Source organism: Staurois parvus, unplaced genomic scaffold, assembly GCF_062004578.1.
Source record: "Staurois parvus isolate SC_StPar_1 unplaced genomic scaffold, SC_StPar_1.0 ptg000022l, whole genome shotgun sequence".
Lineage (NCBI taxonomy): Eukaryota > Metazoa > Chordata > Amphibia > Anura > Ranidae > Staurois > Staurois parvus.
The window spans coordinates 987,931-1,014,289 of record NW_028317818.1 but is presented as its reverse complement, the minus strand read 5'-3'; the positions used below and the strand labels follow the sequence as shown (position 1 = coordinate 1,014,289).

At 40.7% G+C, this 26,359-nt stretch overlaps 1 protein-coding gene across 3 annotated transcripts in view; it reads left to right on the top strand.

Annotated features, from left to right (window-relative positions):
• LOC149472138 (ubiquitin carboxyl-terminal hydrolase 22-A) overlaps nucleotides 1-26,231 on the top strand; it is a 154,158-nt gene extending 127,927 nt beyond the window's left edge. For all 3 annotated transcript variants that reach the window (XM_089691529.1, XM_089691515.1, XM_089691521.1), the window contains exons 10-15: nucleotides 7,644-7,802; nucleotides 8,743-8,869; nucleotides 9,995-10,086; nucleotides 10,930-10,992; nucleotides 20,240-20,389; nucleotides 25,663-26,231. In XM_089691529.1, the coding sequence (XP_089547655.1) occupies nucleotides 7,644-7,802; nucleotides 8,743-8,869; nucleotides 9,995-10,086; nucleotides 10,930-10,992; nucleotides 20,240-20,389; nucleotides 25,663-25,705 (634 nt within the window). In that variant the 3' untranslated portion in view covers nucleotides 25,706-26,231. The remainder of the gene's footprint in view (nucleotides 1-7,643; nucleotides 7,803-8,742; nucleotides 8,870-9,994; nucleotides 10,087-10,929; nucleotides 10,993-20,239; nucleotides 20,390-25,662) is intronic.
• The last annotated feature ends 128 nt before the right edge of the window (nucleotides 26,232-26,359 follow it).

Here is a 26,359-nt window from a genome sequence, read left to right as displayed (position 1 = left end):
AGACAGAGGGATGACTTTTGGCTGTCCACCTTGTTGGACCCTCGCTACCGTTCCAAAATGGTGGCCTTTTTCACACCTGCTGAGAGGGAGGCCAAAATAACGTACTATAAAAACCACCTATGTAGTCAGCTGGTCTCTGCCTGTCTGCGCCAACGTCCATCCTCAGACACTGTGGGCCCTGTGCGCTCGCGTTCCGCTGCGATGGCAGCAGGGGAGGGGTGGGGTGGTAGGAGCAGTGGCAGCTCCACCAGCAGCGGCTGCCTCAGTCTGCAGTCGATGATGAGTAGCTTTCTTCACCAGCGCAGTGAGGAAACTACTAACCAGCCGCAGCAGCAGCAGCAGCATCAGGTGGACCTGGAGCAGGACCTCAAACAACAGGCTTAGGCCTACTTGGACAGCACCCTGCCAACCGAGGTAGACAATCCCCTTGACTACTGGGCAACGAAACTTGACCTTTGGCCCCAACTAGCTGAATTTGCCCTTGAAAGGCTGTCATGCCCGGCCAGTAGCGTGGCATCGGAGCGCGTGTTTAGTGCGGCAGGAGGTATTGCAACTCCGCGGAGGACACGACTGTCCACCCAAAGTGTGGAGAGACTGACGTTTGTGAAAATGAATCAGGCGTGGATTAGTCTGGATTTCAAACCACCAGTTCCTGACACAACTGACTAAATCCGCCATGAATCATGCCCCAAACATGTGCCACTTTCAGGTCTCCTCACACTGCTGGTGTGTTCCATTTTTTGTCATAGGGTGCTGGCAGATTACGGGCCTCCCATAGCTGCTGCCAGGCCCCTAATCTGCCATGGGCCCCTATACCGCCTCCTCATGCTGCTGCCAAGTCCAGAGTCTCTCATGGGTCCCTGTACGGCCTCCCATTGCTGCTGTCTCCATCGCCACACTCTGCCATGTGCCACTTTCAGGTCTCCTCACACTGCTGGTGTATTCCATTTTTTGTCATAGGGTGCTGGCAGATTACGGGCCTCCCATAGCTGCTGCCAGGCCCCTAATCTGCCATGGGCCCCTATACCGCCTCCTCATGCTGCTGCCAAGTCCAGAGTCTCTCATGGGTCCCTGTACGGCCTCCCATTGCTGCTGTCTCCATCGCCACACTCTGCCATGTGCCACTTTCAGGTCTCCTCACACTGCTGGTGTATTCCATTTTTTGTCATAGGGTGCTGGCAGATTACGGGCTTCCCATAGCTGCTGCCAGGCCCCTAATCTGCCATGGGCCCCTATACCGCCTCCTCATGCTGCTGCCAGGTCCAGAGTGTGTCATGGGTCCCTGTACGGCCTCCCATTGCTGCTGTCTCCATCGCCACACTCTGCCATGTGCCACTTTCAGGTCTCCTCACACTGCTGGTGGGTTCCATTTTTTGTCATAGGGTGCTGGCAGATTACGGGCCTCCCATAGCTGCTGCCAGGCCCCTAATCTGCCATGGGCCCCCGTACCGACTCCTCATGCTGCTGCCAGGCCCGTAATCTGTCATGGGCCCCTGTTGTCGCTTGTTGGCATATTCCGCTCGTTCAGATGCTCCTTCTCCTGCTACTCCTCTTCACGGATTCCGTCAGCAGTCTTTCTTGGAATCCGTTTCCAAGAGACAACAGTTTGCGAGCACGCACCAGACGGTGCAGAAACTGAACGTCCTCCTGTCCAAGTTGCTGCTGCCAGGCTTGTAATCTGTCATGCGCCCCTGTACCGCCTCCTCATGCTGCTGCCAGGTCCAGAGTGTGTCATGGGCCCCCGTACCGACTCCAAATGCTGCTGCCAGGCCCGTAATCTGTCATGGGCCCCTGTACCGCCTCCCCATGCTGCTGCCAGGTCCAGATTGTGTCATGGGTCCCTGTACGGCCTCCCATTGCTGCTGCCAGGCCTGTAATCTGCCATGGGCCCCCCTACCGACTCCTCATGCTGCTGCCAGGCCCGTAATCTGCCATGGGCCCCTGTACCGCCTCCTCATGCTGCTGCCAGGTCCAGAGTGTGTCATTGGTCCCTGTACGGCCTCCCATTGCTGCTGTCTCTATCGCCACACTCTGCCATGTGCCACTTTCAGGTCTCCTCACACTGCTGGTGGTTTCCATTTTTGTCATAGGGTGCTGCATGGCCTCCCATTGCTGCTGCCTCCACCGCCACACTGTGGCTCCACACTCTGGTTTTGGCCCCGTGACTGGCCAAATGAGTGAAGTGTGCGGTGATTCTAAGATCGACGGCACTCATCTGCATGTCATACTGCCTGATAGTATTATTTCTCTTCCCCAGCAGACTCCAAGGGCATTTAAATTAAAGGTACAGTGTTCAGCACTAATATTAAGTCTCTCTGAAGCCTAGAAACACCCTTTTTTAAGTTAAATTCACAGCGAATATATTAGACTCGAATCGAATTTTTTCTACGAATTCGCCGAATCAGTCGAATCGAATTTTTGAATACTTCGCTCATCTCTAATGATAACCAGGAGACTAAAGGCGGCCATAGACTTGCGGAAAATCCTGCGATTTTTCAGACGACTTTAAAGTCCGTAGATAATCTGTTCGTGTATGGGCAATTTTGTCTTCGGAATTTCGTATTTTTTTGTCTTCTCGAATATCGTTGGAGCTGAAAAACTTTTAGAAAACGACCAAATTTCTTCCCATTCATGGCAATATCCCCTGATTTTCCTAAACGACAAATTAATGCGCATGTGCAATGACCTGGAAGTTTCTTAGGGAACGAATTTCAGAAGCCAGTCTTTGCACCATACTCTGCTCTTCCTTGCTTTCTTTTTTTGTTGTTTTTCCTTCTCCTCAAGTGCTAACACAGAAAGCGCTATAAGGGCCAGTTTTTTTTTTTGCGGGTTAATTTGGCCATTTTAATACAATAAATGAAGAAAATTCGTAGGAACGAAAAGTTGCTGATGTCTTGCCTGCAGATTACGAAAAGAGGGAGGGACAGAAAGGTCACCAAACGACAGCATTTCCGCCCAAAAACGACATCATTTCCTGTAGAGGTGACAATTACAGAGGATTTATCCGCCGATTTTCGTTCTAAATGGTGTTCTAATTGGCTGTACGGCCGACCAATTTTTCACTTATCAGAAGAAAAATCGAGAGACTTTTTGCAAATCTATGGCCTGCCTAAGGTTGATACTCTTTGCCATCTTGGTAGTTTTTCACAATTCACAAACCAAAATATATGAAAAAAGCATCGTTTGTCATTGCAGCCTCTAAAACAGCAATCAGAGGTCTCAGAAAACATGTTATGTAATTGAGAAGGTGTAAAAATACCATCTGCCAAACTGACTATGTATCTATCGTACAGCAGGCACATATCAGGAATAAGAAATGTTGGGTTTACATGCTCTTTAACCACTAGCCCTCCAGAGAATTTACCGCCCTTCCTGACCAGGCCATTTTTTGCAATAAGGCGATTACTTTAACTGACAGTTGCACAATCATGCAACGCTGAACATAAATTACATTTTTTATTTTTTTTTCCCCCACAAATAGAGCTTCTTTTTGGTGGTATTTGATCACCTCTGCCTTTTTATTTTTTGCACTATAAACAAAAATAAAGACCGATAATCTTGATAAAAAAACAATGTTTTTTACTTTTTACTATAAAATATATCCAATAAAGAAATTTAAAAAATAAAATTTCCTTAGGCCAAAATGTATTCTGCTACATGTCTTTGCTAAAAAAAAAAAAACCAAGTGTATATTAATTAGTTTACATGAAAGCTATAGTGTCTACAAATGGTGGTGTATATATACTGGATTTTTTTATTTTTTTTAATACTAGTAATGGCGGCGATCAGCAACTTATAGCGAGACAGCGGCAGGCATTCTGACACTGGGGGGGGAACTGGCTAACTGCCACTGACATCCCCAGTGACACTAATACAGTGATCTGTGCTAATAAAAAGCACTGACACTGTACTAATGACACTGGGCATGATGGGCTTAAGCAACCATTTCACTGGTTTGCGGGGCCATTTCTTGTTCTTCTGCTTATACCTTCTCAAAGTTTTAGGAGTGGATAATTACACCTCTGCTGATAAGTTTCAAAATTAATAAATGTATCAAGAAATTTAACCCTTCGTTACAGTCTTCAATGTGCTTCAAGCTGTTATCTAGATGTTTCAGTTCGATTGACACTTGTTTTCTAAGGGCATGTTTGCTGTGTTGTTGCCTACATCTCAGTTTATTGCTTGGGGACATCCCATTGTCTGACTAAAAGTCCTCTGCCTCCTGTACTGTATGATTAAGTTAATGGGAATTTTGACTTGCCTGTAAATTCTGTAACTTGAAGTAGGGCTGAAACAAGACCATAATTGATAAAAAAAAAATAGTTGCCAACAATTTTCATTTTGGATTAGTTGGCCTGCATACAGAATGCATTATTTGATTGTCATTATCCACAGTACAGTACACATACAACTCGGTACACCTTCCATACATGTCAGTAAATGCATGAGAATATGTAAATATGTGAGGAGCAATGCTTCAAGGTACATGTAGTCCTAGGCAGGAGAAGGAAGTGAATTAAAGTGATTGTAAAGGCAGAAGGGTTTTTTTTTTTTTTTTTTATATATATATACCTACCTACATAAAAAAACCTTCTGTGACCAGAATCCAGCCGCCCTGTATACTTGCCCAATACTAATCTCGATCCAGCGCTGTGCCCGAGAACAGCGCTGCTCTCTCTCTCCCCCCCCTCACAGGACTTTAGATGCAGGAGCCATTGGCACTTGCTGTCAATCAAATCCTGTGAGGAGGGAGCAGGGGACAGGCCCGAGCCACTGTGTGCGCCAACAGAAGCGCACAGGGCATTTAGGGATCAAGCCCACACGAGTGCCTTCATTGATTGAGGCTGCTCTGTTCAAAATCATCACACAGAACAGGGAAGTATGACATGTTTATTGTTAAAAAAGAAATTGTCTCCCCCCGGCCAGTGTAGGGAGGTGATGGAGTTTTGTATTGGCGCTCATGGACCCTTGCTCTTTGGTGTGTGTTTTTGTTTTTTGGTTTTTTTGTTTTTTTTTTGTTTTTTTCTCTTTCTTCTCTGCTCTTTTTCTCTCCTTTTCTGTTTGTTTTGATGTGACAGTGGACAGCTGTCTTTAGTTGCAATAATCTGAGTTTCACTGATGTTATTGTAACCTATGTGCCATTGATAGCCCCTGCGTGGGCATACGTTTTGCCTTATTGGAATTAGAGCGTTGTCTGCTCTATTATGCATTTTCTATCGGTGCAATTGATAGCCCCTGCGTAGGCGTGTTTTGTTGCCTCTGTTTTATACTGTTTAAAATTAATAAAAACCATTGAAATACAAAAAAGAAATTGCAACGTTTACAATCACTAAGTGCTTTGTACAGGCAGGATCAGCATCGGAACCCAGAGAAGGGCATTACAATTAAATTTAAATGATATTTAAAATGACTATATCCATAAGTCTCAGCCTTTAATGCTACTTTAATATTATATATTTAAAATTTATTTTTATTATTTACACTCTCTTTAATTTTTTTTTCATTTGATTTTTTTTCTCCTACGCTGTCTCTTTAATTTTTTTTTTTCTTGATCTGCTTATTGCTTTCACAAGGGATGAACAACATCCCTTGTGAAAGCATGGACTGTGACAGGTCCTCTTTATGGAAAGATTTTGCTTCTATTAGACCCCAGATCTCTGCTCTCCAATTCAGCCTATCAGACACAGATCGGTCTGATCGGCTGCTTACCTGGCCGCTAACAGCCAGGTACACAAATAGCCAAAACCGGAAGTGACAAAATCGTTGTCGGTTCCGGGGTCAATATTCTGCAACCCACAGAAGTGATCAAGTGGCTGTTCAAGTGTGGCCACTTGAATTACTTCTGCTGCAAAGAGAATCCGTAGCAAAAAATTTTGATACTGGCTGGAAGTGGTTCAATATTGACATCTGATGATATATACGAGACTCAACTTCTAGTGTGTATGTATGTACACACACAAATACGTACGTTCCTAACCCCAGACACTACTAAACTCATTCACTCCCTTATTATCTCACGACTCGACTACTGCAACTCCCTCCTCACCGGCCTACATCATCACAGTCTATCCTGAACTCAGCGGCCAGACTCATCCACCTCACCAACCGCTCCGCATCTGCCACCCCCCTCTGTCATTCCCTCCATTGGCTTCCGATTGCCCAACGCATAAAATTCAAACTACTAACATTGACGTACAAAGCCATTCAGAACACTGCCCCAAACTACCTCACCGACCTGATACCCAAATACCACCCAACCCGTACTCTTCGCTCCTCACAAGACCTCCTACTTTCTAGCTCCCTAGTCTCCTCCTCCCACGCCCGACTGCAGGAGTTCTCCAGGACTTCCCCCATCCTCTGGAACTCACTACCCCAATCCATCAGACTGTCACCTACCCTCCTCACCTTTAGGCGCACCCTGAAAACCCATCTGCTCAGGGAAGCCTACCCCTCCCTCGCCTAACAGCCGATCTCCTCCACTCCTCCTACCACTCCATCCCCCACAGCCACTTCCTCCTGTAGCACTATCCCCTCCCTCCTAGATTGTAAGCTCGAAAGAGCAGGGCCCTCGAACCTCTCGTATATTGTTTTGTTACTGTATTGTCTCATGTACTGTCCCCCACTATATTGTACAGCGCTGAGCAAACTTTTTGGTGCTATATAAACACTGAATAATAATATATCTATATATATATATATATATATATATATATATATAATCTTATGCTGAGAGTGGAATTTTTTCTTTCTTTTTTTTTTGCTAACCATATAGCTGGTTATTTTATATTTACCACTGCTTATAGATATTCAAGATTTTTTTTTATTTACATATTACCTAAATTGCACACCACTTTTTGAGGTATTTATCTGATTAAATGAAACAATTGGCCAACCAACTTATATACTACGAAATAATTCATTAGTTGCAGCTCTACCTTGAAGTACAGTGCAGAGCACAGGACCCTGTCACTTTATTGCTTGCTACAAAGCTGTAGTTCCATGGGGTGGAGGTGTGTGTGTGTGTGTGTGTGTGTGTGTGTGTGTGTGTGTGTGTGTGTGTGTGTGTGTGTGTGTGTGTGTGTGTGTGTGTGTGTGTGTGTGTGTGTGTGTGTGTGTGTGTGTGTGTGTGTGTGTGTGTGTGTGTGTGTGTGTGTGTTGGAGGGTTTTGTCACTGTAGATTAAAATCCCCTTTTTTTTTGACCCTCTTGCTTTCAACTTTATGGTGCTTTTTTTTTGTGTGTATGTAACATTCTATGTCAACATGTGATGGGTCTGGGTGCCTTAGATATATTTCACCCATTAGGAAAAAAAATTGAGAATGTTCACCTTTTTAAAGAGTGAAGATTCAGTTCATTATCCAGTCACGTGCAAATGAAGTAAATAATCAGAAATTCGCTTGTAACATGATTGGCTAATTGAATAATTTCTATTTTCTTATGGGTGAACATTTTCAACCCTTATGAAAATGACACTCCACTTTGGGTAAAAATGTCAAAAGCCTAGTTACTCTAAACATGAACATAAACTGTTATTGGATTGAACAGTATGGCATTTTGTTGGTGTTCTTGCAAATGCTTAGTTTTATGCATACAAATGTATAAATATTTGCGTATTATGAATTCTGGGTCTGTTTTACCTTCTAGTGGGGTTTCAACAACAATAGACCCGTTTTGGGACATCAGCTTGGATCTACCAGGTTCTTCAAGCCCATTTTGGCCGCTGAGCCCTGGAGGTGAAAGTGGTGTGGTGAATGGGGAGAGTCATGCGTCAGGAACGACAACCTTAACAGACTGTCTGAGAAGGTAACAAAACACCAGTATATAATCTGCTTGAGTAAAAAAAAAAAATATCCAAAGTAAATATTTTTGTTGGTAGACATTCGCTAATGGCAAGCTCCTTATGGTTTAGATTATGCTCATTTTACAAGGTGGTTTAATTTCAAGTATATGATGCCAAGTTTTGTTTTAGAGGTTCTTATATGTATGTATTCCTCTTACATGGAACAAGTCTGGAACAGTATTTGTAATCGATTGGTTGTAAAGCCTTACCATGCATGGATAGATATGTTTGGGCTCTGTTAATTCTGTTTGTATTATTATCTCCCTATATAAAGCAGAAAGCACAGTATCTCCCATGATTGCTGACCTACCTTAGCCCAGGACTGCTTGATACTGTGTCCAATCTGCTGGAGAAGACAGAATTCTTAAAGCAGGAGTAAAGTCCAAAAAAGAAATTGGCCCCGGGCAGTTTAAGTGATAATGTGCTAGTAGCACATTATGATAGACGTATTTATATCGAAGTCCTCCAGCGGCATGCTTTCACCGCTTCCATCTTCACCTGGTCTTCCTTCCGGGTTCGCCGGGCTTCCTGGGCCACATGTGAGTCACAATTGTTGTCAGTATGCCGTCCATTCAGAGGGCAGTGCAGTGATGTCATTGGCTTCTACAAATGTTGATACGGTTACACGTTTAGGAGATATTCTCTGTATTTACAGGTAAGCCTTATTATAGGTTTACCTACAGGCACAAGACTTTACTACCACTTAAGCTCAAGTAAAAGTTTACCTGTGTCCACCAAAGGTAAATTGTAAAGACATCTTTAAATTTGAGTAGAAAAACAACTTGCAATTTGTGCTCTTTTTATTGAAAGATATTAAGGTTTTACGTTTTGGTTTTTTTTTGCTGTGCCTGTTTGTTGTAAGATACGGTACATACTGATCTGTGTTTTTCAAATCTGTTTCAGGTTTACACGACCAGAGCATCTAGGAAGTAGTGCCAAAATAAAATGCAGTGGTTGCCATAGTTACCAAGAGTCTACTAAACAGCTTACTATGAAGAAACTGCCTATTGTGGCCTGTTTTCATCTCAAAGTAAGTAGTATAGACCTAGTATAATACAAATGTAAAAGGGCACTGGTAAATTGTTTTCCACATTTAGTTTATGTTGCATGTGGCACCTCACAAACTGCCTATTCCCCTTTCTCCACTCTTAGAGCTTGTTTACACTTGTGGTCAGGGGCAGTATAATTAGGAGGTTGAGCTTTGATTTTACTGCCCCTCTGCAAAGGCAGCTGGATGGGGTTGTACACATGCCATGGCCCTGGGGTTTTGTTTCTTGGTGCAGCAAAAATTATGCCCCCTTTCACACTGGAAGCAACCCATTTAAGGTGTTTGTAAAGGATTTTTTTAATAGCATACATGTCATACTTACTTGCTCTTTGCAACGTTTTTCTTTACCTTAATTAATCATATGCATTAAGGTAAAAACCTTCTGCCTTTAGAACCACTTTAAGTAAATAGGAACACATTACAGCCATGAGCCAAACACAGGGCTAGTGGTTGCAGCACAGTTTTCCCATTAATAAACCCTATTTGGAAATTAAGGAGGCAGCTGTAATATCTCCTGAATGCCTGTCAGCCTGTACCACTTTCCAAAATATGACCCACTGCAGATTTCTTTAAAAAAAAGAGCAACACAGATGTAAACTAAGACTTAGATTGTTCCATGTCTCATCCCCCATTTCTAACCCCTAGCATTGCTATCATCCGGCACTATTCAACCCCTACATAATCAAATTCGCATATATTTAACCATGGCACCACATATTTGTTACTACTGATTGTAGAATGAGCACTCATTTAAAAAAAAAAAAAAAAACTACTTTACCTTTTACTGCTCACTGATTCTTCTAGCTGGTGTTTATGTTCCAGTTGTCTGTGTTGATAACTTTCTGTATGTTACTAAGCTGACATTCACTGACTGACTGAAAGATACTGACTTTCAAGTTCTTTAAATTACATATCTGTTTAGTTTTATCTTAGTAGTAGCATTTTATTACAGGTATACATGATGAGAGGTGTAGCTTTATAGGATCTCTATACATCAGTGGTTTTTGTTTTTTGTGCGCAGCCTCATTTTGCTTTGTAAATCATTTATGTATTTTTGGTTCGTACAAATGTGTCAATAGATTTTTCTTCCTTTCTTTTTGGACATAGCGGTTTGAACATTCAGCTAAGTTAAGGAGGAAGATCACAACCTATGTGTCATTCCCCCTGGAATTAGACATGACACCGTTCATGGCCTCTAGGTAAGAATTTTTGTGTTTTTGATGCCTGCTGTGTCAGCATAAATCACTGGTACAAATTGTGTTGATATGTTTTGCCTAGCATTAGATGTCTGTGGTGATTTGAAATTTTGCAACAAGTGTGAAAATCTTCATGAGCCAGGGCTTGCATCAGAAATGTTTGCCTTTACGGGTTATCCTGTATTTGGCTCTTGCTGAAATGAGTGTTGGATTGGGGATGCATCAGGTGTGTTTTGGCTAACTTAACCTTATCAAATTTGATTGCTGTGTAATTTTTGTGTATGTGACCTCGCTATTTACTATGCTTTTGCATGAATTGAACTTGTTTGATTGTGGACAGCAACACTGACCTTTGCTAAACCTGGCCTGTTTACCAAAGACAAGATTTTGTTAAATATTTTGTTAGCTTTCTCATGTTATTTGAGTTATTGCATCTAATGATAACTTGTGAATGCACATAGTTTGGACATCTTCAGCTGATATTTAGTACAGATGATTTAAAGTTGGGTTTCTTTTGTCCTTCCTTTATAATATCTCACACAAAATATTCCCAGTCCAAGTCTGTAAGATTATCTGTAAGATTATCTATCTGGGTCTAAGGTTTCCCATACTTTCGGAAGGTGGTTGGAAGACCCATTAGAAAATGAATTTAGGCAGAGGGAGTTGGCACAGAAATGAAAGAGGAAGTACAATGCACAGGATGGGGCAATTCTTGTTACTTCTACCTTATGAATTGTATATTGGCAGGATACTTCAGAATAGTTTCTCCCCCTTACAATATTGTACTGAATACATTTCTTATTAAAATGTATGTTAAAATTGCAACCTTTTAATATTCTGTTCCAGCAAAGAGAGCAGAATGAATGGTCAGTATCAGCAGCCACAAGACGGTTTAAACAATGACAATAAGTAAGTATGAATGCCCTGAATTATATTTTGTTTCACATTTGTATGTTTTTAAAAAATTGAGGCCAATTAAAGTATACATATTTTCCACCTCACTTTAATTTAGCTTTTTGTTACACTGCTGAGAGGTTCACAGATGCTTTGCCCATACAGTGCAACAATGATGGGTCCACTTAACACCCTTTCTGTTATCAAACCACCATTCCTGTTGCTCCTTTCGGCCATTGTAAACAAAGTGAATGTCTGTGTAATTTCTAATCGCGACTTCAAATTAATACAGGGCTGAGGATTTTTTCCTTACCCCCCTATGACAACACTGGGTGCCTAAGCATCACTGTCACCTGACACAATGAGGAGTGAATTGCATGCGCTACATACTTGTGAACCAGGTATTTCTCTTTGCTTCTGGTGGCTGAATGCAGCAGAGGGAGAGGATAGTAAAGGTAAGTGTATAACAAATTCAGTTAGAGTAAATGCTTATTGTTTTATATGTTACCATGGCACAGTTTGAATATATGTGATATATAAAGCAATGGATTTGGACACTATGCTGTTCTTGAGTGTACCCAGAAGGAAGTTTGATTTCAGTGCATGGAAGGACTTGGCCCACTTGCCACTGTGGAAGCCTAGCTGTCTTAGAATAGTTTGCTGAAGGAAATAACAAGCTTCTTTGTCATAACTGTATTTTAATATAGAATTTGGTTGCAATGATCAAGTTGTCCTGCAGGATTGGTATCTCATAAATAACTAGTTCTGTCCTGTCAAAGAAGAACCTGTACAGTTTAAAATACCCTGCTCTTCCTTACTATCTGTGCTGTCTGCTAGCACCACCACGTTTATTTTATTTTCATGTCTCTGAGCCAAGTGGCAGGGAGACTCTCATGCAAGGTATTCGTCTCTTTGCTGCAGCGGTTTTTTTTTTCCTTGACCACTTTTCCAAAGCATTAGTAATCCTAGTTTCCTATGTCTCTGAGCTTATTCTGTTTCGTCCACGCTGTCCTGCCCAGCTTGTTTATGCTTCAAAAAGGTGCTGGTCCTTTCTGTCTGAGACTAATGCACATGATGATATTCAATAGAAAAATCTGGTACATCAAGCCTTCGATGTTATATATATAAATTAGTTGGAACCAAAAAAGATGATTTTGTTTTGTTTTTTTTTCCTTTTAAGACCACTAAATGGTTCTTCCAAATGGTTCCAAAAACTTTTTTTGGTTAGATGACAGAGTGCCTTAAAAATTCTTTGAGCAATAAAGATAAAAACACCTTTCTAATGCTCTGCAAGCTCTTCTTGTTACACCTGCTATTTCCTGCACCTGCATTATCTTTCACCCTATGGTTTGATTGAAGCAGTTTTATGGTTGTCTTTCAGCTTGTGTCCCATGCAAAAAATTCTGAAATTTTTCTAAAGCTGGCCATAAACTGATTTGAAATATGGCCGGTCCAGTAGGAACCAGCTGAAATTTCTGTTGGTGTGTAGGCTTTCCCGCTCGATTCTTTAATCACTTTCTGCTGAAGAGACATGTTAAATTTTCCATTGATCAGCAGCTACAGCCACTAATCGGTGTATACAATGTCCATGCAGGAGGAAAGAGGGCAGGGAAAGGATTCCTTCACCCACCTCATTTGTGTGGATGGAAGTATCTATTAGTGTGTGTTTTTGTTTGTTTCCCCCATTCAACTCTTTAGATTATATGAGAAGTGAAAAAAAAAAAATCAATCTGATGCTGCAACTGTTTCCTGCTGCCTCCAAGCCTGAGAACTGAGCTGTCATGTGACTGCTGATATCTCAGTTTTTAGGTCCACTCTGAGCACTGCTCTCTGCTCTGCCCCTCCAGAGCTCACTGGAGATCGAGGCAAGAGAGGGGGTGTGAGCTGTTGGCTCAGACTCTCAGCGGCAACCTGAGAGGCTGAGTCAGGTGCCAGTCAGGAACCTGGGTGGATTCTGACCTTATTGTGTAGATCCTCTCAGAGCCGTGGAGCAGTTCTGTGATGTAAGCTGACAGCAGGTTTTAGCCAACTGATTCTGGGTCACAGGAGTGCAAAAATAAGTGTGCTCCTGTGACCCACATGAAAAATATATCAACAAAACCGTTGACCCTACTTTTCTTTTTACTTCTCATTGTCTAAGTTTTCAGTCTGTGATAGCTGCTGCCCAAAGCTCAAGACTTTAACCCTCCCAGGACTTTCAGTGACTCATTGTAATAGTTTGGGACTATCCATTTGTCTGATCATGTGAGAAATATGCAGACTGGAGTTCCCTTCTCAACACATTTTAAAATTATACATAATCTTTTTAAAATATTTTTAAAAAACATGTAGCCTTTAAAGATGTTCCTCAGGATTCAGCTGTATAAGGGATTGTGTCAATGTCCTTCAAATTCACAGGTGTCAAGTTTACACTCATGCTGTGCATACGAGAAAATCATCTGAACACACTTAGAAACCTACAAATTTTGGTGACAAAACTGTCATGTCTTCAAAATAGGTAGTACAAAGAATCCTTTCAAAGAAGGCTCCAATAGTTTACCACTAAAATGTCTATAATAAAAAAGCAATATTTACTACAACCTATTAAAAAATCACCTTACAATGTCATACCAACACACCTGACAATACACCTTTTATTAAAGTGTATATATAAAATTCAGCTTCGGCCTGCTTTCATAGTTCCAGCATATACTAACCAACCATATTTAGTCCAATTACATATCTCACTCATAGTTGTGGCGGTTTGTAGAATCATAGACTTTATAGCTGTTTGTTAAATAATGGGCATATTACCATCTATCTCTTCAACAATATGTTAACAGAATTTGTACTGGTAATATAGCAGCACTGTTTTGTCAACAACCCTCCTCTTCAGCCAATAAATTCTATTGCACATAACCATTCAAATTCTTCGGCTGCAGCACTCTGACTGTAGATTTAAATGTCCAAAAAGAGTGTAAAAGGATTTTTCAGTGAAGATGAGCCTAGACATAATATTAAACAGTAGCTTATCATATGGCTTAATGCCAGCCACGCAACCACAGTGTTGATGGGGGAATCCCTCCCATAGTGATATTGTATTCTTCCGACGGGGGGAGCTATCTTTGCCATGAAAACATAGCGACTATAGCTTGAAAAATCCTACAAGCTGGTTGTACTGAATTTGATGATTGTTGGCCTGCTCACAGAAGATTTGAATCTCAACCAGTCCCTGCTGATCTGGCTGATATTCGAACCATCTATGGTCGGCTTAACTGTCTTCTTAGTTGTGACTTTTATTACAGGAAGTGCTCACTTCAATCCATATACGATTTTCTCACATGCCACCACCATGCCTCACTGTGGGTATGGTATTCTTTTGGTGATGTGTAGTGTTGTTTTTGTGCCAATCATCTTTTGGAATTAATGCCAAAAATGTCAACCTTGGTTTCATCAAACCATAACACATTTTCCCACATCCTTTTGAAAGACTTCAGATATGTTTTTGCAAAATTTATCCAGGCTTGGATGTTTTTCTTCGTAAGAAAAGTCTTTCATCTTGCCATTCTCCCCATAGCCCAAACATATGAAGAATACGAGAAATTGTTGTCACATATACCAAACAGCCAGTACTTGCCAGATATTCCTGCAGCTCCTTTAATGTTGCTGAAGGCCTCTTGGCAGCCTCCCACACCAGTTTTCTTCTGGTCTTTTCATCAATTTTGGAGGGACATCCAGTTCTTGGTAATGTCACTGTTGCGCCATATTTTCTCCACTTGATGATAACTGTCTTCACTGTTCAATGGTATATCTAATGCCTTGAAAATTCTTTTGTACCCTTCTCCTGACTGATACTTTTTAACAATGAGATCCCTCTGATGCTTTGGAAGCTCTCTGCCGACCATGGCTTTTGCTGTAGGATGCGACTAAGAAAATGTCAGGAAAGACCAACTAGAACAGCTGAACTTTATTTGGGGTTAATCAGAGCCACTTTAAATGATGGCAGGTGTGTACGGACTCCTATTTAACATGATTTTGAATGCGATTGCTTAATTCTGAACACAGCTACATCCCCAGTTATAGGAGGGTGTGCACACTTATGCAACCACATTATTTTAGTTTTTTATGTTTACTTTCCCCCCTAAAAGACATTTTAACAGGGATGTGTAGACTTTTTATATCCACTCTAGGTGTTAAGTTGTGACTCTTTCAGGTAACTATCCTCAAAGTCTGCTAAGGACCCAGATACTGGTCAGGCTTGTTTCCCGTTTCCTTTTGTCCTTTTTACTGAATTGGCTCCAGTGTATTCTCACTTTTAAAAAAAAAAAGTACTGCAGGGTGAAATGTTTTGTATTATGTAACTTCCACATGAATGGGTATACATTATTTTTTTTAAAAATGCAGACTGATCATCATTGTTAAATACAATTTTTTCGTTCAGCACAATCTTGTTCGTTTAAAAAAAAAATTTAAAAAATACAAAATAGGGGTTCTCTGCAATAGTATATCTCTTGTACTCTCCTCTCCAGCTCCCAGTGTATCCTCCTTTCACTTTGTTGCTGTGCTGCAGCCTCCTTCAGATTCTTCCGCATTCGACCGTTCTGGGAGTATCAGTTGCCCATGTTCACCAGCCATGCAGTGTGGGTCTGCAGCAGTATAACATAGGGGTCAGAGGTGGATCCACCCTGCGTGGCAGGGGACACAGGAATCCAATACTCCCAGAAGGGTCAGAAGATACAGAGGCTGTAGTGCTGAAGCAGAGGTAAGAAAGACAAAAAACATAGGCTGCCAGAGAGGAACCTCTAGCTGGATTTTAAGTGACTAACAGGGTTCCTTCAAGCTTCTGCATGACATAAAACAGGGTTTAGTATTGAATACAAGAACCGCGAGTGCTCAAGACTCTGATGAGGTCAGCAGCAAATGCACTAAAAGGGAACCCAAGTCCTTCTATAAAACATAAACAAAAATTGGTGCAGCGCTGAAAAAATTAATATATAAAAGTGCAATACTCAAAATATTATTAATATGAAGATATTAAATACAAGTGATAACACAGGAGTGAATGAAGTGCTGCAATGAGCGCAATTAAACAAGTGCGGCTCTGAAAGTCATAAAGCAAAGGAAGTGTTCATATGATGGTGAGGGTCTGACAAACACCGGTCAGAAAATTGTGCTGTGCACGAATCCTGTTGCACATGTGGCATCAAATTATTCCATGTGACTTTAATCTGTGCAGGGAATTGATAAAAATGCACACTCAACAGATGCGCATAGTAAAAGCGCAATGTGTTGAATCATATAATGACCAAGGATTTGCAGGAAGCCCCCTTTAAGTGGACCAAACAGACAGCATGGGAAGAGACTCCCTCCTCTGGATCTGAGACTGCTCTGCCACCGTTCTCCAGCTAGAGTCCTGGAAATCGTTTAGCAGCCACAACCTGGCCGAGACTATGTCCTCCGAGGTGGAGCCCTGAAACTAATTCCCAAGTTTTATGGCTCACTCACCTCTCCTGGCACATGGAGCAGATCTGGTAGGATGCAGAAGATCACGGCCAGACTACCAACACAGCATGGGCACCACAAGATCAGCCGACACCACACACCCCAATCTCCTGCCCCAATACCTGACCCAGATCCGATCCCTGATGGGTTTCACCATTTCAACTTTTTTTTTTTTTTTGCTATTTACTAGATGCTTTTCTTAAAGTTTGTGGTGCCATGTCATTGTACAACTTCAGGTGTAGCCCTCACATAGTAAATGGATGAGAGGGAAAGTGTGAATGACTAAGATATTCAGTGTGAGAGTAACAATGAAACTGAATGTCTGTGAGAATAAATACAACCCCAATTTCATCAAGTTCGATCGATGTGTAAAATCTTCATATAAACAGACTGCAATGATTTGCACATCTCATGAACCTATATTTCTCCTACGTTCATTGAAGGACATGGCTCCCCTGAATCTTGATCATAGGGTTATATCGCCACCTACAGGAGTAGGACACTAGGCATAAAATAACACAGCACCACCTATGGGCAATCCTAGCTGGTACAAAACCCCCTCTGCTATAGTCAATATATCCATTTTTTTTTTAAATCCCCTATTCAGTCAGCACAACACACCCTAAAATAATATGATAGCGCTCCAAATACTTGCTATTCGTGACTTCTCAACACCTGTTTCAAAATAAATAATAAAGTGTAATGCAACAAACTAATATCTCATATAAAAATCAATAAAAAACAATTATTGTCCCATGAAAAAGTCTCTTTATAACACCACCAGCGATGTGTATATTATAAATCTTCTCCCTTCTTCCTTGCCATCACCATTAGGTGAAAAACCTGCTCACCTCATTTTATGACCTCATCAATAGGTAATTAATTTCTCAACATACGGACACACTTGTGTACACCCTCTGTAGTCTTCCTCCAGCTCCTCTCCTTGCACCGCTACAGTATACACTCCTCCAGCTGACACACTCGTATTTATTATTTATTTATTTCAGGTACTTATATAGCACCATCAATTTACGCAGCGCTTTACATATATATTGTAAGTTCACATCAGTCCCTAACCCTCAAGGAGTGTACAATCTAAGGTCCCTAACTTACATTCATACATACACATATTAGAGCCAATTTAGATAGGATCCAATTAACCTACCAGCATGTCTTTGGAGTGTGAGAGGAAACCGGAGTACCTGGAGGAAACGCACGCAGGCACAGGGAGAACATGCAAACTCCAGGCAGGTGGTGCCGTGGTTGGGATTTGAACCGATGACCCTAGTACTGCCAGGCGAAAGTGCTAACCATTTAGCCACTGTGCTGCCCTATAAATATAATTCAAACTACGTTCTTGAAATAATTACGTTGCTAAACAGATTAATATGTATTATTGAAAACAGAAAAGTGGAACCATAGTCCTCTATTTTAAAAGAATTTATTAGTGCCTAGATTAAAAACGCTTACAAAATGTAAGAAACAAGGCAGCATATAATGTATATTTCATTACATGGCTCACCACCCGGCTCTCCCGTCATCAATCCAAAATGTCTAGAGCTCAGCTCCTTCCACCTATACACGTTACGCCCCAGATTTGGGCTTCCTTAGTAGGCCTTCTGGCCTGCTGTCCGACTGAGGAAGCCTGAATCTAGGGCGTAACGTATATGCTGGCTTGTTTCTTATATTTTGTAAGTATTTTTAATCTGGGTGCTAATAAATAATTTTATAGAGAGCCCCTGCGTGCCATGCTGGTCAAGTTTCTGCCTTTGCTCTCTCTTTTTTTCCGGTGTTTCTTGGCCTCACTATTTTTCTTTATTACACTTTGGGGGGTTCCTCACCCACTCCCATTCAGACGACATCTTTTTGCTTATCTCAGCAGGACAATGCTAAATTGCATATGGCATCTATGACAGCTGCATAGCTTCGTCGTAGAAGAGTCCTTGTGCTTAACTGGCCTGCCTGCAGTCCAGTTCTTTCACCAATTGCAAATTGTAATATTTTTTGTTTTAAGATGTGCTGAAGACCCAGAACTACTGAGCAGATCGAATCCTATATCAGGCAAAAATCAGCCATCAATTTTAACCGCTTCCGGCCTCCCTATAGCAGAAGTACTGCTACAGGACAACAGGGATGCGCAAAATCACGTGTATATATAAGTGATTTGTATTTCTGGGTAGGGGGAGCACGCGCATGCTCCCTACCTGCACTGCTATTGGCTCCTCAGCATGTCAATCACCGGGTCCTGGCCACCAATTTTCAGCAGGGACTCTGTGATCATCGGCGAAGCTGACGAGAGAGGTCTATGTGTAAACAACACAGATCTCTCCCCTGGCAGCACGAACAGGCTGCTTTGTATTGCTCTGCACAGCAGAGCAATACAAAGCAGCTTGTCTACATAGTAAAACGCATACAGCACACTATGTAAAAGACACCACACAGTTAACCCTTTGTGCCAGATGTTAACCCCTTCGTGCCCAGTGTCATTAGTACAGTGACCGTGCTTTTTATTAGCACTGATCACTGTTAGTGTCACTGGGGATGTCAGTGGCAGTTAGTTCCCACCCAGTGTCAGAATGTCCACCGCAGTCCCGCAATAAGTCGCTGATCACCGCCACTATTAAAAAAAAAGAAAGAAAAAAAATTCCAGTATATATACCGCTATTTGTAGACACTACAACTTTCATGCAAAGCAATTAATTTACACATATTGGGATTTTTATTTAGCAAAGATGTATCAGAATTCATTTTGTCCTAAATTTTTATGATGAAATTTATTTATTTTTTATTTTTTTCACTGGGTATGTTTTATAGCAAAAAGTCAAAAATGTTGTTTTATTTTTTCAAAATTGTCTGTCTTTTTTTCGTTTATAGAACAAAAAATAAAAACCGCAGAGGTGATCAAATACGACCAAAAGAAAGCTCTAGTTATGGGAGAAAAAAATGGCATAAATTTCATTTCTGTTGTTGACCGCACAATTGTCAGTTAAAGTAACGCAGTGCCGTATTGCAAAAACTGACCTGGTCAGGAAGAGTTGTAAAGCCTCTGGAGGGCAATTAGTTAAACTTACCATTTTTTTTTTTCTTAAATTGGTACATTTTCTCAGTTTAAAATTTTTATTTTTTTTTTAATTGTGAATAAAATATGGGTTTATGAAATTTGGAAATCATTGCATTCTGTTTTATATGTAGATTGGCACTGCGTCCCAAATTATTTGGAATTGGGGTTGTACCTAGTTCTTCAAGAAGTCTCATGTGTTGGTGCAATCCGATTGTTGGAAGATGTCTTTGAAGACTATTTAGTTAAGCAGTTGTATTTTGATCACCTGTGTACTGGATGTTTTTGCTATGGAGGGGAAATGGCAAGGTGATATCCCCAGCATAAAGTTATTGCTGTAGGAAATATTGTAGTTTGACAAGCTATAGCAACCTTATGAAAGTGGGCAAAGCGCAGGTATTTGCTGCTTCTATGAACTTGGGAACTAGGGTTGTCATCCAAGACCGGTGATGATCATCTGATATGTCTAGGTAAAAATGTAATGGTGCTAGAATACAGTTTAGTTTCCCAGTGCATTTAAGACCATATAAGTGAGATGAAGCCAGAGTAACAAGTTGGAGACGGACAGGTACAGGTCGAGAAACAATTAATGAATATGCCCCATATGGCAATTTTGCTCCTCTTTTTGATCTATCTTGGCACATATTTTCATGTTTTTCCAGAACATGATACTTTAAACAGTGTGTATAATGGTTTCTTTTATTTTGTTTTGTGTTTTTGCAGGTATTCCTTGTTTGCCGTAGTTAACCACCAGGGAACCTTGGAGAGTGGGCATTATACAAGTTTCATCAGACAACACAAAGACCAGTGGTTCAAGTGTGATGATGCTATTATTACCAAGGCTAGCATTAAAGATGTACTAGATAGTGAAGGGTGAGTTGGGAGTTATCTAAATTTTGTAGCAGCATATAAGGTGTGTTTATGTATAACCTTTGTTATGTTAGCAGCCTTTTGTTGATCACTGCTTTGATTTATCAAGCCATTAAAACTGTTCTCTAGAGACCTAGTACAAGCTTGTTAAAAATCCCCTTTTTTTTTTTTTTTTTTTAATTAAATTGAAAATAACTCATCTAGCATGCAACAAGTGACTTGACTGAATAGTTGTACTGTCTTTTAAAGTGCTTTTTATTGTTATTGTCTGTGCTTTGCACGTGCATGGCAAACCAAAAGGTATAACTTCCAAGAGTCAGTTCCCTGGTCCCCCACTGCATTCAGTGGTTTCCCCCCACTTGCCTCTACAGGACAGGACAGGGCCCTCGGTTGTTTGATCCCTGGTCCCCTGCTTCACTCAACGTTCACTTACAGAAGTGTCTGATTATGCAGATTAGTCAGACAGAATTGCTTTTTAGTTACAGAGATATGCAAAGTAGTCAGTGGAAGAAGCGAGTCTTTACAATTTTTTTTTTTATTTTTTTTTTTTTTTGTAGGGAACAATTTATTTCCATTAATATTTTAACAAAACAGTCACTTTTATAGGAAACCTGTTTTACCCTATTGCCAAGACAGTAGCTTATACTACCCTCACTCCCCACTGCATCTTTAATTGTCCATTTACGGCAAAGACAGATAGCCAGGGTAAGGTCCAAGTCATGACTTGGAGCTTGCACAGGGCTGAAGACTCGCTCTCCCTGCTATCATTTCAAACTGCTGAAAGCCTGAGTGGCAAGTCACCAAGCACCAGTGTGTTTACTTGGGAAGAAGTAGATCAAGTTACATGCTCCCTATATCCAGAAGTACCAGTGATAGCAGCAGGAGATGAAGAAAAGGAAAGTATAATTTGCTGATGGACACACATAATAAGAAAATCATGCAGAAATTTTGTACGAAGACCAATCATCTGATAATCTGATCGTCCGTACACAGCTTTCGAGAGTTGATCACGACAATTCATGCAATAATATCTGAAGGGACAAGCACAAAATTTTTTTCTTGTACAATACTAGATCTTACAATTTTTGTTCATCAGTACAGTAGTCGTCTGAAAATACAGTACAATACATGACATCACTTTCAGAATTCTATTCAGTCGTACAAGAATTTTCGAGTTGAGTAACCTCTTCATTTTTGTAATGGAGACTATAAAGCAAAAAAAAAACCTGACGATCATTCGTCTGATATTCTCATTGTGTGCAGTAGGCATTACTCACTCACTCACTCTTTTGATGTGTTGTGATTCTGTTCCAAGTTTTTCTGAAGTATACAGCTTTGCTTCCACAGTCAGTCTTTTGTTGTTTTACGTGAGGGGTCTTCACAAAGTCAGGCTGTTTCTTGCTCCACTATTTCTAGTTGGTTTCATCAGCTTATCACTCAGGACTACAGTGTTAAGGTCAAGGTTCATTTATTTCTGGTCAAGGTCTATTCAACCAGGTTCCAGATTGTAAGGCTTGCCATTTGATCTTCTCTTCACATGTTTAATAAAGCTCCACCAGGTAGAACTAAGCAACTACCAGTTTGGGCTGAAAGGTCTTGCATTTGGCCTTGTATTGGGTGCTTCCCCTATTTTGTTTTGGGTTTTGGCTTGTTGCTGTGTTGCCCACCCCTCATGTTCAGTTTTGGGACATTTAAAATTAGTCATGAATTTGTAGTACGCTGTGTCCTGTGGTGTTAATATTATCCATTAAGAAATTGGGATTTTTGGTTTACCTGTAAACACCATGAGTCACAGGAATCTCTCCCCTCTTTGTTTGTTCCTTGCTGCTTGCTACAAAATTGAGACTTGGCTGAACTACGAGATGTTGTGCCTGGTTGGGGAATTTCTGTGTATTTATGGCCAATGTCCATTTCACCTTAAGGTGGCAGCTTAACCCAAGTAGTGATGAGTATGAAGTATCCTGTGTCCTGTGATTATATTCCATGAAAAGGATTTTACAGGTAAACCAAAAATCCTAATATTTCCTGCTTCTGTTTTATAGCTATCTGTTATTTGTCTACTCATTGGGCAATGTTCAGTGTAGCCATGGCAGTTCCTTCTCTAATGAGAAGGATAGAGGTAGTAAGATGGCATGGAAGCTGTGAAGTGGTGGTATAATTCTGTATGGATATCTGCAAATTATTAGTTAATAGCCTAAAGCCTAGTTAATAGCCTAAAGGTGACTTTATTCAAATTACATGCTTAGTCCATGCAAGTAATTTGGCTCTTGCGGTGTTGATCAAGGTTTCCTTAACCACTTCCCGCCCACTGTATAGTCGATATATTTGTTGGTTTTGACGTTCTGGAAGGACATCCAGGGACATCGTCCTGCTTGTGCGATCCTGCGACCGCTGTGTCTACCAGCCGCACACCGATTATAGCGATCACATAACATGTAAACAAAACTGTCATGAATGGCAGCCATTCACGACAACTTGCTTAATATTGTGATCGGTTACAGTTATTATATAGTGAAAGGCAATTTACAGTGGCCTTGTACCATGTGATAGCTGTAGCTAATCACAGAATCACAATAGTAAGCAAGCTGTCATGAGTAAAAGCCGTGCTTGACCGTTAAAACGATTGCATTATCACTGTAACAAGCAAATCACATTGTAAAAAAAACAAAACAAAATTACCTTCCTAGAGTAGTACAGTGTCACTATGGTAATTCTGCACTGTTCTGGTCAGTTTTTAAACTTTTTTTTTACATACTGTAAGTCAGTATGCCTGATCACTGTCACACCAGTCGTATGATGATGCTGTACTGCACTGGTGACAGTTTTTGGAAAATTAAGAAGTTTTTTTCACATTTTTACATTCTGTGATAAAGTCATAACTTCAAAAATTACTAAATATCATGGACTGTCTGCTTTTTGAAAAGTGGTCATCTGGGGGTTATTTATACTGTCCTGGCATTTTAGGGCCTCAAGAAATGATAGGCCATCAGTACATCCTGATTTGATCAATTTTCAAGTATATATACACGATAAATTGTAGACTCTTTCACACAGACTTTAGTATACACTGGTTAGGGTTATTTTTACCAAAGAAATGTAGCAGAATACATTTGCCTAAATTTATAAAGAATTATGTGCAAACGTTTATAACAAATCGCGTGTTTTTTTTTGTTTTTTTTCAACATTTTTGTTTTTGTATTTTTATAAAAAAAGGGGGGGAAAAAAAGAAAAAAAAAACAGTTGTGATTAAATACCACCAAAAGAAAGCTCTATTTGTCTCCAAAGATAAAAAAAAAATAATTTGGGTGCAGTGTTGCATGACTGAGTAGTTGGTATTCACAGTGTGACAGCACCGCAAACTTTAAAATTAGTCTGGGCAGGAACGAGGGGGTGAAAGTGTCTGGTATTGAGGTGGTTAAATCAGTATTAACCGCTTTCACGCCGCCCTGTGGCAATATATCTGTGTATCAGTGTATATATACGTAATTTCGCATCTCCGGGTAGGGGGAGCGCATGAGCCGCACGTGTCCCCAACCTGCGCCGCTGTTTGCAGCCTCGGCTGTCAATCACGGGGTGTCGGTGATTACTCACCCGGCACCTGGTGATCGAGGAGCATTACCGACGGAGGAAGAGAACTGTATGTAAGCAATACAGTTTTCTCCCCTGTCAGCTCCTGCACACTGCTTTGTATGGCTCTGTATAGCAGAGCCATGCAAAGCAGTGCACTTACAGTTGAAAGCACTAACACAGCCCACACTTAAATGGCACACAGTTAACCCTTTGATCGCCCCACATGTTAACCCCTTCCTGCGCAGTGTCATTAGTACAGTGTCAGTGATTTCATTAGCACTGATTTCTATTGGTGTCACTGGGAATGTCAGTGACACCAAGTCAGTTCCCCCCAGTGTCAGAATGCCCACCGCAATCCCACTATAAGTCGTTGATCGCTGCCATTACTAGTAAAAAGAAAACTTTTTTTTTTCCCCCAAACCCAGTATACAGTATATATCGCCATTTGTAAACGCTATAACTTTCACGTAAACCAATTAAGTTATACGTATTGGGATTTTTGTTAGCAAAGGCATGTAGCAGAATACATGTTTTCCAAATTTACGATGAAATTTGCTGGACATGTTTAATAGCAAAAAGTCAAAATTATCGTTTTTTTTTTTTTTCTCAAAATTGTCGGTCTTTTTTTTTTTTTTTTTTATAGCGCAAAAAATGCACAGGTGATCAAATACCACTAAAAGAAAGCTCTATTTGTGGGAGAAAAAGGACATACATTTAATTTGGGTGCAGCGTTGCTTGACCGCGCAATTGTCAGTTAAAGTAACGCAGCGCCATAGTACAAAAAATGGCCTGGTCAGGAAAGGGGGGGAAATCCTCTGGAGGGCAAGTGGTTAAACCCAACATTTGCACATTCCCCTGAATTAAGGCTTGAAATATATCATCCTTGAAAGTATGTTTAAAATCATCTTAAATTGCAGTTTAATAGATTTAGTTACCTCTGCATCCATGGCACACTCTGTACTGCCGTGATTGCAGAAAGCATTGTGCTGTGATGGTGACTCCCGTGCACATGTGCAGGAGAGACATCACGAGGCCTGGCCTTCCAAGCAGCAGTAGAGTGCAAACACGAAAGAAAGACCAGATGAAGATAGAAGTATCGGGTGTGGTGACAGCTCAGCGCTAGAGGACATCTTTTCAAAAGGGAAGTCTGTCATAATGTGCTAATATGTAGGGTATAAAAAAAAAAAGCTGAAAAATTCTCAAGTTTGAATGTGGATTTAGTGTTGAATTTCAATAACTCTGTAGAATTACCTGGTCAGAATTGTATTTTATGATCTACAAGGTGCAACTACTGTAAATTATGCATTAAGTATTTGAATTAAATAAAAGTTACTGGGTTAGGGTCCTTTCACACTTTTACGTTCTCACTAAGGCCTCTGGTAGACTGCTGCCTGAAAACACAAAATTTTCCAACATATAGGAATTTTTTTTTTAATTTTTATTGATGAGTGAAAAAAAATTACAGAAGTTGCTGGTCAGTATTTTTGAGTGTATACTGCCATGTGTTCCTGCTTGTGTGTGCGTACTTGTAAAGACGCACAAGTGATATGCAGCCCATCCTTGCTATTTTTCTGCCAGAAATGTCGAATGCTCATACATCAGTACAGTGTGTGAGAGGTGTAATGGTTAATACAGGGGCTGTAATTTAACTGGACATTGGTTTGTGTTTTTAATTTGTTTTGATACATTTATTCTTTTTGTTTCAGGTATTTGCTTTTTTATCACAAGCAGTTTCTGGAGTATGAGTAACCCAATTGGCATTTGTCTGAAATGTGAATAAATATATAAAAAAAAATCAAGACTTCTCCAATGACACACAGACCTACCTGAAAATTTCAGACTAAGCTTGCGTTCAGCCGAAGCAATGCTGGTGTCACATCTGCTCGTACTGACTCTTGAACTGGTGGATAAGCTGTTAAGTCGCAGCAAACGCAGCAGGAGCTCTGAACAGAAAAAGGGGCAGAGGGATATTTACAATCTGGTACTAAGCATCTCTCATTGTGCTTCTGGGATTATGTATGGGAAGGCTGGGGTGGGGAGGGGGGAGAAACATCTCCAGATACCATCATAACATCCTCTCCATTTGGTGCTTGAGTTGCATCTGACCAAACACATGGCAGTTATCAAGGAAAGCCAAGCCCGTAACTTGATGCACATTAGATTGATTCAGAATGACAGCAGGTTGGTATCCGAAAATCAATCCTGAAAAGACAAGTATTTTGCAAGTATCTCTATTTGTGATTTTAGTTATGAAATAAATAACAGTATGAAACTACCAAGTTATCTGTCTTTGTCAGCCAGAATTATGAAATCCTGGAATGTGGATGCAGTTACTGGGGACTTCTGTGTTTCCTATGTATGTTCTTATCTGGACTGCTCCTGAAATCTCAGGTGTTTATTTTT